At 48.4% G+C, this 14,340-nt stretch overlaps 1 protein-coding gene across 2 annotated transcripts in view; it reads right to left on the bottom strand.

The window, feature by feature from the left end:
* Positions 1 to 296: 296 nt before the first annotated feature.
* Positions 297 to 14,340, bottom strand: part of MNT (MAX network transcriptional repressor) — a 94,232-nt gene continuing 80,188 nt past the window's right edge. For both annotated transcript variants that reach the window (XM_063146842.1, XM_063146841.1), the window contains 2 exons: positions 3,929 to 4,121; positions 297 to 1,053 (listed from right to left, as the gene is read on the bottom strand). In XM_063146842.1, coding sequence (XP_063002912.1) covers positions 383 to 1,053; positions 3,929 to 4,121 — 864 coding nt within the window. In that variant the 3' untranslated portion in view covers positions 297 to 382. The remainder of the gene's footprint in view (positions 1,054 to 3,928; positions 4,122 to 14,340) is intronic.

Genomic DNA, 14,340 nt, shown 5'->3' with positions numbered 1-14,340 from the left:
TTAAAAGTCTTAAGGATGTTATTATAGTCGTGTCTCACTGATTACATGTAAAAAAAAGCGGGGGGGGAATGATTAATCATCACCGTGAAGGGCTGTTCATTCAATGTTTTCTCTGATTAGGGGGAAATTCAAGTGCAGAAGCAACCTTGACTTTTTCGTGTGGTCAATTGCTCGGTTGCGTTAAGAGAAATCAGAACAGGAAAAGGGAAACCAGGGGAGGGGTCTTTCCGGCCTGGCGCGCCCCCCCCCCCGACCTTTTGCACCACTCTGTGGGCGGGCTTATTGTCTCTCTCTCTTTCTTTCTCTCTCTCTCTCTCCCTCTGCGCCGTGGAAGAGGGAGGCAGCTGGAATGTACGGAGTTTTTCAGCCCCACTGGCAATTCCTAAGCAAGCTTCAAGGTGCTCACTGGGAACGAAGGCATGGTGACCATAGTTACGGGGTTCAAGACTGTCTGGCCGACCAGCTGCGGGTGGTGGACCACCGGAGTCCCGACGGCGGGCTTGGCCACCACCGCCGGCTGGCCGAGGCCGGCCGTCCCGTTCACTTGCTGGTGAGAAATGCTGTGGGTGATGTGGCCGACCACCGGCTGCGGGTAAATGGGCAGCTGCTGGCCCAGGTGGGCGACGTGGTTGAGGGTGGCCGGGTGCACAGTGATGTGGCCGATGGGTTGCGCCGTGGTGCTCAGCTGGACCGGGCTGGAGGTGGAGGGCGCGATGTGGGCGATGTGCTTGGCCTGGGGGCCCTGCAGGACGTGGTTGACGGTCTGGATGACCGAGGCGTGGGTGGTGGCTGTGTGAGCAATCACCGTCGATTGCACCGTGGAAGCTGCCACCAGGTGAGTCTGTGCGGGGACCAGCGCCTGGGGCTGGAGGGGGGGCTGCCCGTGGGGCGGGGCGGGCTTCTGCGCGAGAGGCAGGACCGACGGGTGGGGCGCGGCCGCGGCGATGGGCGGCACCGCTTTCAGGAGCTCGGGGTGCGAGCGGTGGGCGAGTTTTGGCAACGAATTCACTGGCCGGTCGTCTTCCATGTCCTCGTCTATGTTGTCTTCGCCTTCTGTGGGGAAGACAAAAGCAGGGAGAATATTTATTTATGACATTTATACCCTGCCTTTTGTCCTCCAAAGAACCCCCAAGGCGGCGTACAGAATCCTCCTCTCCATGTTATCCTCACAACAACAACCCTGTGAGGTGGGCTGGGCTGAGAGTCTGTGACTGGCCCAAAGTCACCCAGTGGGCTTCCATGGCCGAGCGGGGACAAGAACCCGGATCTCCCAGCTCCCAGTCCAACGCTCTAACCACTACACCACACTGGCTCAATCGTCCACACGCCAACAGACCAACAGGAAGGTTTGGTTTTAAACGCTTCTTTAAGAAATTCCTAAGCTGCTAGAAAGAAGGGCGGAGGGGCAATTCTCAGGGCAGCGCCTGCTTTTCATGGGGAAGATACCCTGGTTCAATCCGGCAAGCAATTCCCCATAATAAGAGGCATTTTCTCTTAATAGTGTAATTTTCACTAATACAGCATTTTCGTACGCACTTAATATCTGCATTTTAGTAGACATTTTTAAGTGAAAAAATTCCACTGTTCAGAAAGGTGCAAATATTGAAGTATAACTGTCTTTTGGTTAATGTACTGATTTGGGAGGAGTGAATTAGGTAAGAATAACACTCTCCCCCGTCCCTAGTCTATATTCCCAGAAAAGTCACAATACCAGAAAATACACAGCAAATCTAATGCTTTGATGTTCAATATGTAAAATAGGAATAACCGATTTTAAATGTGCGTATTTGTTGTGAGGATTAAATATTATAGATTATTACGGTAACTAACTTTAGCTTTTCAAGCAAGTTTTCTAGATCCTCATTGGTGATTTGCTTTCCATCAAACACCTGACATGCTCAAAAATTCAGCTGGGGGGAAATTCAGCGCAGAAGAGTTGGGGACCCCCTAGGACAGCAATGGGCAGCCCTTGGCCTAATTGCAAAATCCCTCTGGCAGGAAGGAAAGGAGAGAGAGAGAGAGAGAGAGAGAGAGAAAAGAGAGTAGCAGAAAGAGTGAGAGAAAATGACATGGCAGAAAGGGAGCGAGAGAGAGAAAGGGCAGGCAGAAAGAGAAAAGAGAGAAGCAGAAAGAAACTGAGAAAAGGGGGTGACAGAAAGGGAGCGAGAGAGAAAGATCGCAAGCTGAATATGAGCCAACATTGCGATATGGCTGCAAGAAAGGCAAATGCTATTCTGGGCTGCATTAATAGAAGTATAGCTTCCAAATCACGTGAGGTACTGGTTCCTCTCTATTCAGCCCTGGTTAGGCCTCATCTAAAGTATTGCGTCCAGTTCTGGGCTCCACAATTCAAGAAGGACGCAGACAAGCTGGAGCGTGTTCAGAGGAGGGCAACCAGGATGATCAGGGGTCTGGAAACAAAGCCCTATGAAGAGAGACTGAAAGAACTGGGCATGTTGAGCCTGGAGAAGAGAAGACTGAGGGGAGACATGATAGCACTCCTCAAATACTTAAAAGGTTGTCACACAGAGGAGGGCCAGGATCTCTTCTCAATCCTCCCAGAGTGCAGGACACAGAATAATGGGTTCAAGTTACAGGAAGCCAGATTCCAGCTGGACATCAGGAAAAACTTCCTGACTGTTAGAGCAGTACGACAATGGAAGCAGTTACCTAGGGAGGTTGTGGGCTCCCCCACACTGGAGGCCTTCAAGAGGCAGCTGGACAACCATCTGTCAGGGATGCTTTAGGGTGGATTCCTGCACTGAGCAGGGGGTTGGACTCGATGGCCTTGTAGGCCCCTTCCAACTCTGCTATTCTATGATTCTAGGGGATCTAAGACGCATTTTCCCCCCATATAAACATCTAAAAATGGGGTGCGTCTTAGAATCGCAGGTGTGCCTTAGGGTTTTTTTTCTGTTGGTGGTACTGTAATTAGTCTGTGTCTTACAATCAATGGCGTTGTACAATCGAAGAAATATGGTAGTAGAAAGACAGGCAGAAAGAGAAAAGAGAGTATCAGAAAGAAATTGAGAAAAGGGGGTGGCAGAAAGGGAGGGAGAGAGAGAAAGGGGATAGTAGAAAGACAGGCAGAAAGAGAAAAGGGGGTGTCTTTCTGAGAGAGAGAGAGAGAGAGAGAGAGAGAGAGAGAGAGAGGGAGGGAGGGAGGGAGGGAGGGAGGGAGGCTGACTCCGCTGTGTTAGGCTAGTAGGTTGATATTGTTATTATGGTCAGGAGCGTTGTGATAATAAATGTTGTTAGGTATGTTTTAATTAGGTTTTTTTGTGCCCTTGTTTTTTTAATAGGGGATAGGGTTATATGGGCTAGTCCTTGTGGTCCTGTTTTTTCTAAAAGACAGAGAGAGAGGAAAGAAAAAAGGGGGGGTGTCTTTCTGAGAGAAAGAAAAGGATATGGTAGTAAACAGAGAGAGAAAAGGAGGTGGCAGGAAGAGAGCGAGAGAGAAACAGAAAAAGGTGGTTGCAGAAAGAGAGAGCAAACGTGGTGGCTAAAAGAGAGGGAACGTCTTGCTCTGCCCCCAACAGATCCCCCCTGAGGGAATCCGGCTAGCAACAGAAAAGAGATCCCTCACTCTTGCCTTGGGAAATGTTCGCCCTGACACTTGCAGAGTTCCTGCATACCAGGCCTGGGGGACTTGTGATCCTCCAGACTCCCAACTCCCAACTGCTCCGGTTAGGGATGGTGGGAGTTGTAGTCTGACGTAATCCGTTGGGCCCCACTTCCCAACCTCTGCAGGATGCAAGGGTGACTCAGGCCTGGATTGGAGTGAAACCCACAAAGGGTGTGTTTCGCAAGCAAGCAGGTTTACAGAAAAGCGTAGCGCAGTACAGGCATCATTTACGGAGCGCGGGGGGCCGTGTGGCTCAACCACCAAGTTTTCACCAAGCTGCGCGCCGAGGCGCCCGTGACACACCTGAAGCAGTGGAGGTGGAGGCTTGATCGTCCTCCGGCTGAACCGTCTGTCGGATAATCCGGTCAATTTCCAAGATATCCATCCATTGGGTCAATTCGTTCTTCAGCTCCGCCAGCCGTTGCTGCGTAGCGATCTTTTCCCTCGCCAGCCGCTCCATCTCGTGCTCGTACTCCTTCTCTTTGCGCTTTAAGGTCTGCAAAAAGAACCCAAGGAATTAAATATATATAACAAAAGTCGATAGAAAAACAAGGGTACTTCTTGATGCCTTCCGGCCTGTAGTTACAAAGGCACTGACTTTAAAAACGAACCAACAAAGGAGGCTTAACCAGGTGTTTTTTGTTGCTATTGCAACATATCCTTTGGAACTCATTTCCCTTGAAGATTCACCAAAACCAGAGCCTGAGCACGCCAGGAAAAAAAACAACTCCTGCACGTCTCTTCCTCTCCCCTCCTCCTTTTAAAAACAAGCTTTAAAATAGACAAAAAGTATCGCTGGCTCCAAGTCTTTGGACTGAAACCCTAAACAGAACACAGGACATTTTTAAAATTCCTCCCTTTCCCCTGTGTCAATGTGTAGACTGTAAAGTTTCTCAGGGCTAAGGGCTGTTCTATTGCACACTGTAAAATGCCAATGCACACTGGTATTTTATTTTTTTTAATATCAATCGTAGTAATAATCAAAATGCAAATTATAGAGGTGGGGAAAGGCTTTCAAATCTATTTCAGATATATAGTTATGCACAAGCAGCACTGCTGTGTAGAGAGGTGGAGGCATCTGTTGCTATCGCTCATATGGTGGACACACACCAAAGAGACCCAGCGAACCACAGCCTCCTGGAACACGCGGACATAGAGGAAACAGATGGATATGGGACTGAGTCAAGTCACGCGCGTTGCACATCAGCGTAGACGTTTTCACCACGTCTGAAGCAATCCCAAGAGCGGATTTAAGTTTTTCAATCCTGATTAAGCAGCATGTGGCTTTCGCGTTTGGGCCCTCCAACCCAGTTTTTGTACTTCACCAGTAGCCTTGGTCACCCTAGGCGACCAGATATTGCACGCAGGCGAGTGTGCAAGACTTCGCCCCTCATCGATGTCCAGTACACAAATGGGATTCTGCACCTGTCCTTTACTGAGCAGAGGAGAACTTTCCGCTGGCTAGAAAACTTTTGGGGACTTGGGGGTGAGATTCTGAGACTAATAAATTCCTTCTTCGCTCCTGGGTGCTATTCCTCTGCGCTTTGCAAGTTGTGCCTCTGAATGTGTGTGTGTGTGAGTGAGAGAGAGAAACGGGCTGCTTGGTTGCTCAATGCCTTCCTGCTTTCTTTATCTTTATCCTTTAATCCTCATTCTCTTAAGTCAAAAACCATGTTGCCCGATGAAGAGATCTAAAGATCTTGAAAGCTTGCGCATTTAAAAAAAAATCTTTTGAGTTGGCCCAATAAAGGTATTGCACTATATGGATTTCTTCAAAAAATTCTTATGGCCGACACGGTTAGCTTTGTTTTTCTTATCTAAGAAGAAGCATCAACTTAATAGTCTAATAGCATTCAAGAAAGCTATGAAGACTGATCTCTTACAACAGTCCTATCCAGTGGAATTTTTAAGATGTTTTTAGAATGTTTTGACAGTGTATATTATGTTTTAATTCAGTTTTATGTATTTTATATTTACTGTTGTTCCCTGCCTTGATCAGAATGGAGAGGCGGGTAAGAAATATTATTATTATTAATTATTATTATTATTCCATCCCATGCGAGAATGATGGGGGAATGTGGAATACCTCTTCCAAGATAATGAATATCCCATTTCAGTGCCAACTCCTCCTCCTACCACGACAGGCTTTAAAAACAAAGAAAAACGCCTTTTTTTCTTTAGAGCTGTTCCGCCCCTCCTCACACGCAGGCTTGATCAATTATACTGATCAACTGACTCAAGTCTGACTACAATGAATCAATTAAGAGCCCTGTAATTGGGCCACAGACCTAATTTTTATGCAAAGTGCAGGGCTCAGCCACTGGCAGAGGCAGCTAAAAAAAAAAAACCCACCTCTTTTTGTGGGGGTGAGGTGTTCCCTATTTTCACGCGCAGAGTGTGTTTTCACGTGCAGAGTGTTTTAGGGTGCAGGCTGGAGAATGGGATGGAACAACGGCTCAAAGGAAACGCAATCCCGACAACACATGATTGATAATGGGGAGAGAGAGAAAATATACAGCTAAAGTCTGGAGTCTTCCAGGTGTGTCCTCCAGGGAGCTGGCATGGGGACTATGGGAGTTGTAGTCCAACACATCTGGAGAACAGCAGGTTGGGGGAGGCTGCTTTAGGGAGGGAGCGTTCAAACCACGCTGCTCACTCGTGGCATTCTGTGATCTGCCTTTTCTTTGCTATAGATAACGTCCCGGTAACGTTTCCCCCAAATAATCAAGCCTGAATTGCCTTGCCTAGAGGACGCGCAGGATTGGGGCTTCAAATCCTAAAAGCACAGAGGCCTAAAGCAGAAGACCGGATCCGGTTCTTTCCTGAAGTGGGCGGAGGGTGGCGCTGCCGGATGAACCGATGCTCCAAAGACGGATGAGCTCAGACCTCCAAGCGCACGTGACCCGCGCCCGTCCTGCCGCCACTGCGGTCAAAGCAGAGGTTCCAGAGGCCGCAGCTAATGAAGTGTGAGGCGCATTGATATTCCGGAGCGGTCCGGGCGGGCGAAGGGAGCAAGCGTTTTAGGGTCCCCGTCGCACCTGAACTTCCACAGCTGCCGAGGGCAGATCTGCACATATTAGCGGATGGCAAAAAAACAAAACCCGTTCCAAAGCAGTATATGCCGGAGTGTTTATGACATTTCGCTTATGGCATTTCGCTCGGAAATGCTGATGACAAACCAGACGTGTTTCCCCACGGCCCTACCTGGAGATGCCGGGGGTGGGGGGTGGAGGGATATCGAACCTGGGACCTGATGCTTGCAAAGGAGACGTTCCATCACTGAGCTAGGATCACCCCTCACACAGAAGCACCAACCACTGTTGGCTGTGGACCAGGGACAGGGCAGCCTGGTTGCCCTCTAGACATTTTGGACAACAACTCCCAGCATCCCTGACCCTTGGCCAATCCTGCCAGGGGGTTATCGAAATTGTAGGCCAAAGCATCTGGAAGGCACCTGGTTGCCTACTCCTGCTCTAGGTTTTTTTATTTAAAGTCAAAACAAAACCAAGTTACTAGTCCTTATGGGTGCAAGGATATGCTTTAAGCTGCCTTATACAGAACTGGTTCGCACAGGGGTTTGTCAGCCTTGCTTGTTTCAGAGTGGGTTGTCAGGTTGTCTAAACCCGCCGCAATGGCTTAAGGGTGGGTTTTCAGGCCACCCTGAGAACCCAGGGCTTCCGGTTGCGTTGTTCAGAGTAGCTTGTTGTGATGTGTGAACCCGGCGGCAGCACGAGTTGTTTGAAGGAGCTACAAGAGCAGCGGAAAACCTGACCGCTTCTCTGAGGGGCGACTTTACTTATCTCCCTTGTGAGCCGACTTAGCACAGCTATGCGTGATTGACTTACCTCTGGGTAAGCATGTGTGGCCCCAATTCAGGACCAGGGCGATTCAGGAGGGGGGATTTAAATGCCGTTTTTATGCTGAAATTCCCACCACCGCAGGGGGAGCATTAAAAGAAGTAAAAGAAAGACTAATTTCTTTTCTTTTTTAAACCATTCCCTGCAAGACGGGGTGGGATTCCAGTATGAAAACAGGAGGGGAGAGACTTAAGTCCCCTCTTCTTGCATTCCCCATGGTCCCAAATTGGGGGGTGGGGGTGCATGCGCTTACCCAGAGGTAAGTCAATTACACATGGACGCAGGGGTTCTTAACCTGGACTCCATGGATGGGCTTCAGGGGGTCCATGAAAATCAAATAAATGTGTTCACACTTTGTGTATGTCATACACTGTATAAGGCAATCAATTTTCAATAAAATAAAGTATATTCATTGCATGCAAATTTGTGTTTATGTCCTTATGTGCATTTTTCTAGGGAGGGGGTCCACAGCTTTCACCAGATTTTCAAAGGGGTCCGTGACTCAAAAAAAGTTAAGAACCACTGAGCTAGGAACAAGGCTGCTCCTTGCCAAGGAGGCTTTTCTTAAGCGTTAAAGAAAGATGATGATGATAATAATAATAATAATAATAATAATCATCATCATCATAATCATAATAATAATAATAATAATAATAATAATAATAAATTTCTTACCCACCTCTCCGATTGGATTGAGGCGTGGAAGAACAGCAAGCATAAAATACGTAAAATACTGATTAAAAACATAGTATACACTGTTTAAAAAAAATCCTAAAAGCATCCTAAAAGTATCCTAAAATTCCACTGGATAAGCTTGCTGGAGGAGATCAGTCTTGATAGCTTTCTTGAATGCTAAAAGACTGTCAAGCTTTCTGACCACGTCATCGTAAAACAAAAAAAAACCTTCCCAAAGATATGGCATATATATATATATATATATGTATGTATGTATGTCAATGCAGGCGCTTTGCAAGGCCAGAAAGGACGGGGGGGAGAAAGAAAATAATCTCAGCAGGAAAATACAGAAGTTGCATCCCAAACGTTAAATGCGTATTATCATTTGTGGGGAATATAGAATCAAAGAATCATAGAATAGCAGTTGGAAGGGGCCTACAAGGCCATCGAGTCCAACCCCCTGCTCAATGCAGGAATCCACCCTAAAGCATCCCTGACAGATGGTTGTCCAGCTACACCCTGAAGGCCTCTAGTGTGGGAGAGCCCACAACCTCCCTAGGTAACTGATTCCATTACCGTACTGCTCTAACAGTCAGGATGTTTTTCCTGATGTCCAGCCAGAATATGTGATGGAAATGTTGTAGATTATCCCACCACTATCCCCACATATGCTGGAACAGCTTGTGGGCTGTCCCTCCTATGTTAACTTTGAGGCTCGGGTATCTAGAACTCACTGTTAGAGTTTTTGAATAAAATTCTCCACTAGAACTCACCACTAGGGAATACTGCCACAGCTATAAAACCTTTTAATTGCCTCTGTTAGAATAAACCCTCTCTACCTAAAAGAAACTCAACAGTCTCGTTCCTATGGCGTAGGCATGGGATTGACACCACGAAGGACCACCTTTCAAAATGAACAACTAATAAGATCATAGAATCATAGAACAGCAGAGTTGGAAGGGGCCTACAAGGCCATCGAGTCCAACCCCCTGCTCAATGCAGGAATCCACCCTAAAGCATCCCTATAGAAGGATGTTCGTTCACAGAAATTATTTACAAGCTAATAAAATGTCACTCTTCAAATCAAAGCCCGAGGTTGCTTAAGGTTTCTTAAATTAAATATGGTGGCTTACCATTCCTAAACTGAATCTTTACCAGCTAAATAACAGATCGACAGCTATTCCTTTCGACCGGATTTACCTAAACTCCACCCCCTACAAACAGGTTTAGGAATTTCCCTAAAGTTCCTTACAGCTAGGAACAGATGCTGTACAGCCGTCTTCCTCTGCTTCCTGCTCTTCCTGCTTCTTTGCGCTCCTAGGATGATTCAGTGTTCCAGAGACTGACTAGTTGCTGAAGTTCCCTCTTGTCAGAAATAAAACAGGAACACCTAGCATGCGTTGGCCATACTGCCTGGGACGGGTGGGAGCTTAAGTCCAAAACATATGGAGGGCTCCAGGTTGGGGAAGGTGGTCCTAAAGCAACAAAGTTGCTTTAGATCTGTAAACGATGCTAAAATAATAAATTTCTTATTCCTCAATTCCTCCCCACTGCCCACATTTCTGGTTTTTACACACCCACCCACACCCATATCTGGGGGGGATGTGTCCCCCCCCCCCCAGCTTCAATATTTCTGGAAATTCTACATCTCTACTCTTCACGGGAAGTGTGCGCGTGCATTTCCAGGTGCTGGTGCAACAGAAGAAGGGCCGAAATTAAATCAATCCCTACACCTCCAGGCCTGTGCATGAGGCCTCACAAGGTAACCAGCACAGCAGACAACGAGCCGGAGAGACGGCCAGCAGGCGCCTGCATCGCACAGCCTCGGCCGGCCAAGGAGGAACACGCGGTGGGAAGCAAGCCGCTCCAGCTTTAATTGCCTGGCTTCCTTCGGTCCCCCAAAGACAAGCCGCTCGGGTCCCTTGTGACGGGTGTGAGACGCTCTCCCGGCAGCCGGGCCAAAGAGCGCCTGCCTGGTTTCGCTGAGTCATGCATTCCCCAGGGGGGCCATGGTGGATGGATGCCCGCAGGAAGACGGGCCAGCCGGGGCGGCCCACACGGGCCTCCTCTGGAGCAAAACCTTGTCAGCAGCCTCGGCCCGGCCTCCTTCCAGGAAACGGGTCTTGACCGGGCGCCATTGCTCCCAATTGCACGCGGGTTTTACGTCTTGGGCAAACAGACACAGAGAGCACTTTTTCCATTCGGGAGCACTCACGTTTACTACGTACGAGCTTAGCCAGGAGGGAGCACGCGGTCTACTCAGGGCTCTCCAACAGCTCAGAGAGACTGCAGAGCGGAGACCTGCTAAGTCAAGCTTCTCGAACTCAGGGCCCCGCTTCTGACGTTCTGCCTGCTTAGCACCCCCCATCCCAACCCCCCTCCCTCCAGCACCCCCAACGCACAGGAACATCTATGGATTGAGGTGGTGGTCCTAAGAGCCGGTTGGGCTTTGAGGTCCCTTAATCGACAGAGAGCAGCCGAAATGAGGGCCTCAAACTGGCCCGCCCGGAAAAGTCTTTCCCTGTGTTGAATGAGGAACTGGGAATCGGGAACCCGCCTCAGAACAGACGAGAATGTCTCACGCTCCCTTCTAAATCCATGCAGAAGGAAATGCCACCAGGAAGAAAGCAACAGCTAATTTCTGCAAAGCCGCCTTGGGATGGGGGCACAAACAAGTCAGAGCCTAAGAACGTCAGGAGAGCCCTGCCGGATCACACCCAGGGTCCTTCTAGTCTTGCACTCGGTTCCCCCAGTGCTGTTGACCGGGGACCCATAAGCAGGAGACAAATGCAACGGCACCCTCCCACCCGTGATCCCCAGCAGCCTTTGATACTGGAGGTGGCACATAGCCACCAGGACTAGTAGCCATTAAGGGCTCTGTGCGATGTAGCCGTCACACCCACGGAAAGAAGGTAACTCCTAGCTTCAGCATTCATCTCTCCCCCAAAATGCGTGCCCCCCTCCCGCTCCAGGTGTTCCCCTTCCCCCGAGGGAAAGGAGCGTCCCATAATTTGTGCCCCGCGGTGTTAGAATTTGGGTCTCAAAGGGGAGAAACCCAACTCTCACAAACGCCCACTTGGCTCCAAAGCTTGCTGGGTGGTGTGTGTGTTTCCCCCCCCCCCAAAAGCCCACACTCTCTCTTGCATAACCCACCTCGCAGGGTTGCTGTAAGGATACCAAAAAATCCAGCTTGCACAATGAAAGACACACCCTGCGCTTCCTTGAGAAAGGCACAAAAGGTGACTAATGGGATTTTTTTCTCACCACATCATTTGAACGTACGAAACTGACCCAAGCTGGAGTCAGAACACGGGTGCACCTGCCCCAGGGTTGTCTAGCCTGCCTGGCAGTGGGTCTCCAAGGTCTTAGGAAGAGGGTCTTTCTTGGCCCCTCCTAGAGGGAAATTATACCTGGGAGGTTCCAGGGACAGCAAAGGCCCATAGCTCAGTGGTAGAGCACACGTTGTGCATCGCAAAGCCCCCAGTTCAATCCCATCTCCAGTTAAACCAGTCTCAGGTGTTGAGAAAGGCCGGAGACCCCTGAAAGCTGGTGCCGGTGAGCTGGGAGAAGCAACTGGGTGCCCTCCAGAGGTTTTGGACTACAACTCCCATAATCCCGTAGCAGTGGCCGGGATAGCTGAGGCTTGATGTCCAAAGCATTGGGGAGGGGGCAGGATAGACTGACTGGCCAGAAGTCTGTCCCGGCTTAAGGCAGCCTTTGATGTTCAGCCTTCTGCACGTCAAGCATATCATAGAATCATAGAATAGTAGAGTTGGAAGAGGGCTATAAGGCCATCGAGTCCAACCCCCTGCTCAATGCAGGAATCCACCCTAAAGCATCCCTGACAGGTGGTTGCCCAGCTGCCTCTTGAAAGCCTCTATGGTGGGACAACCCACAACCTCCCTAGGTCACTGGTTCCATTGTCGTACTGCTCTAACAGTCAGGAAGTTTTTCCTGATGTCCAGCCAGAATCTGGCTTCCTGTAACTTGAGCCCGTTATTCCGTGTCCTGCACTCTGGGAGGATCAAGACGAGATCCTGGCCCTCCTCTGTGTGACAAGCTTTTAAGTATTTGAAGAGTGCTCTCATGTCTCCCCTCGATCTTCTTTTCTCCAGGCTAAACATGCCCAGTTCTTTCAGTCTCTCTTCACTGGGCTTTGTTTCCGGACCCCTGACTTCTCTGACTTCTCCTAAATAGATAAGAGGATATTTAAGAAATAACTTTTTATTGAGTCAGGCCACCGGCTCACTTAGCCAAGCACACACTGCTCCAAGCGACAGGCGCTCTTCCAAATCCTCCCCCACCCCAAAGCATCCTTTCCTAAGTTGTGCTCCTTTGCACATGCAAAACATGTGCTCTCTGGCCTGCCCATCTTAACAGGAAGGAATACACATTCTGGGAGTGGCACACACACCCAGATGAAGCTAGACATGTGCAGAACTGCATCTGAACATGGTCGGGGCGGTGTGTGTAAACAATAGGAAGCTGGGTGTTAAAAAAAAAATCTATGGGTTGGATGCAAGAGTCAGTCATACTACAAGAAGCAGATCCACTAAAATCAATGGGACTTAAGGCAGTCATGACTTGGATAAACTTGATTTTTAAAATCTAAATCAGATTATTTTATTTAAAAATCTTAAGATTTTTTGTTTTGATTTTTAATCTAGGTATTATTTCAGGAAAACTTCATATTTGTAGCAACTTTTTCTTAAATAATAATGAAGTTAATATAGAATCATAGAATAGTAGAGTTGGAAGGGGCCTATAAGGCCATCAAGTCCAACCCCCTGCTCAATGCAGGAATCCACCTTAAAGCATCCCTGACAGATGGTTGTCCAGCTGCCTCTTGAAGGCCTCTAGTGTGGGAGAGCCCACAACTTCCCTAGGTAACTGGTTCCATCGTCGTACTGCTCTAGAATCATAGAATAGCAGAGTTGGAAGGGGCCTACAAGGCCATCGAGTCCAACACCCTGCTCAATGCAGGAATCCACCTTAAAGCATCCCTGACAGATGGTTGTCCAGCTGCCTCTTGAAGGCCTCTAGTGTGGGAGAGCCCACAACCTCCCTAGGTAACTGGTTCCATCGTCGTACTGCTCTAACAGTCAGGAAGTTTTTCCTGATGTCCAGCTGGAATCTGGCTTCCTATAACTAGAGCCTGTTATTCCATGTCCTGTCCTCTGGGATGATCGAGAAGAGATCCTGGCCCTCCTCTGTGTGACAAGCTTTTAAATATTTGAAGAGTGCTCTCATGTCTCCCCTTGATCTTCTTTTCTCCAGGCGAAACATGCCCAGTTGTTTCAGTCTCTCTTCACAGGGCTTTGTTTCCAGACCCCTGACTTCTCTGACTTCTCCTAAATAGATAAGAGGATATTTAAGAAATAACTTTTTATTGAGTCAGGCCACCAGCTCACTTAGCCAAGCACACACTGCTCCAAGCGACAGGCGCTCTTCCAAATCCTCCCCCACCCCAAAGCATCCTTTCCTAAGTTCTACTCCTTTGCGCATGCAAAACATGTGCTCTCTGGCCTGCCCATCTTAACAGGAAGGAATACACATTCTGGGAGTGGCACACACACCCAGATGAAGCTAGACATGTGCAGAACTGCATCTGAACATGGTCGGGGCGGTGTGTGTAAACAATAGGAAGCTGGGTGTTAAAAAAAAAATCTATGGGTTGGATGCAAGAGTCAGTCATACTACAAGAAGCAGATCCACTAAAATCAATGGGACTTAAGGCAGTCATGACTTGGATAAACTTGATTTTTAAAATCTAAATCAGATTATTTTATTTAAAAATCTTAAGATTTTTTGTTTTGATTTTTAATCTAGGTATTATTTCAGGAAAACTTCATATTTGTAGCAACTTTTTCTTAAATAATAATGAAGTTAATATAGAATCATAGAATAGTAGAGTTGGAAGGGGCCTATAAGGCCATCAAGTCCAACCCCCTGCTTAATGCAGGAATCCACCCTAAAGCATCCCTGATCGGTGGTTGTCCAGCTGCCTCTTGAGTGCCTCTAGGGTGGGAGAGCCCACAACCTCCCTAGGTCATTGGTTTCATTGTCGTACTGCTCTAACAGTCAGGAAGTTTTTCCTGATGTCCAACCGGAATCTGGCTTCCTTTAACTTGAGCCCGTTATTCCGTGTCCTGCACTCTGGGAGGATCGAGAAGAGATCCCGGC

Source organism: Elgaria multicarinata, chromosome 22 (assembly GCF_023053635.1).
Source record: "Elgaria multicarinata webbii isolate HBS135686 ecotype San Diego chromosome 22, rElgMul1.1.pri, whole genome shotgun sequence".
In the NCBI taxonomy this organism is placed as follows: domain Eukaryota; kingdom Metazoa; phylum Chordata; class Lepidosauria; order Squamata; family Anguidae; genus Elgaria; species Elgaria multicarinata.
This window is presented reverse-complemented; position numbering and strand designations above follow the sequence as displayed.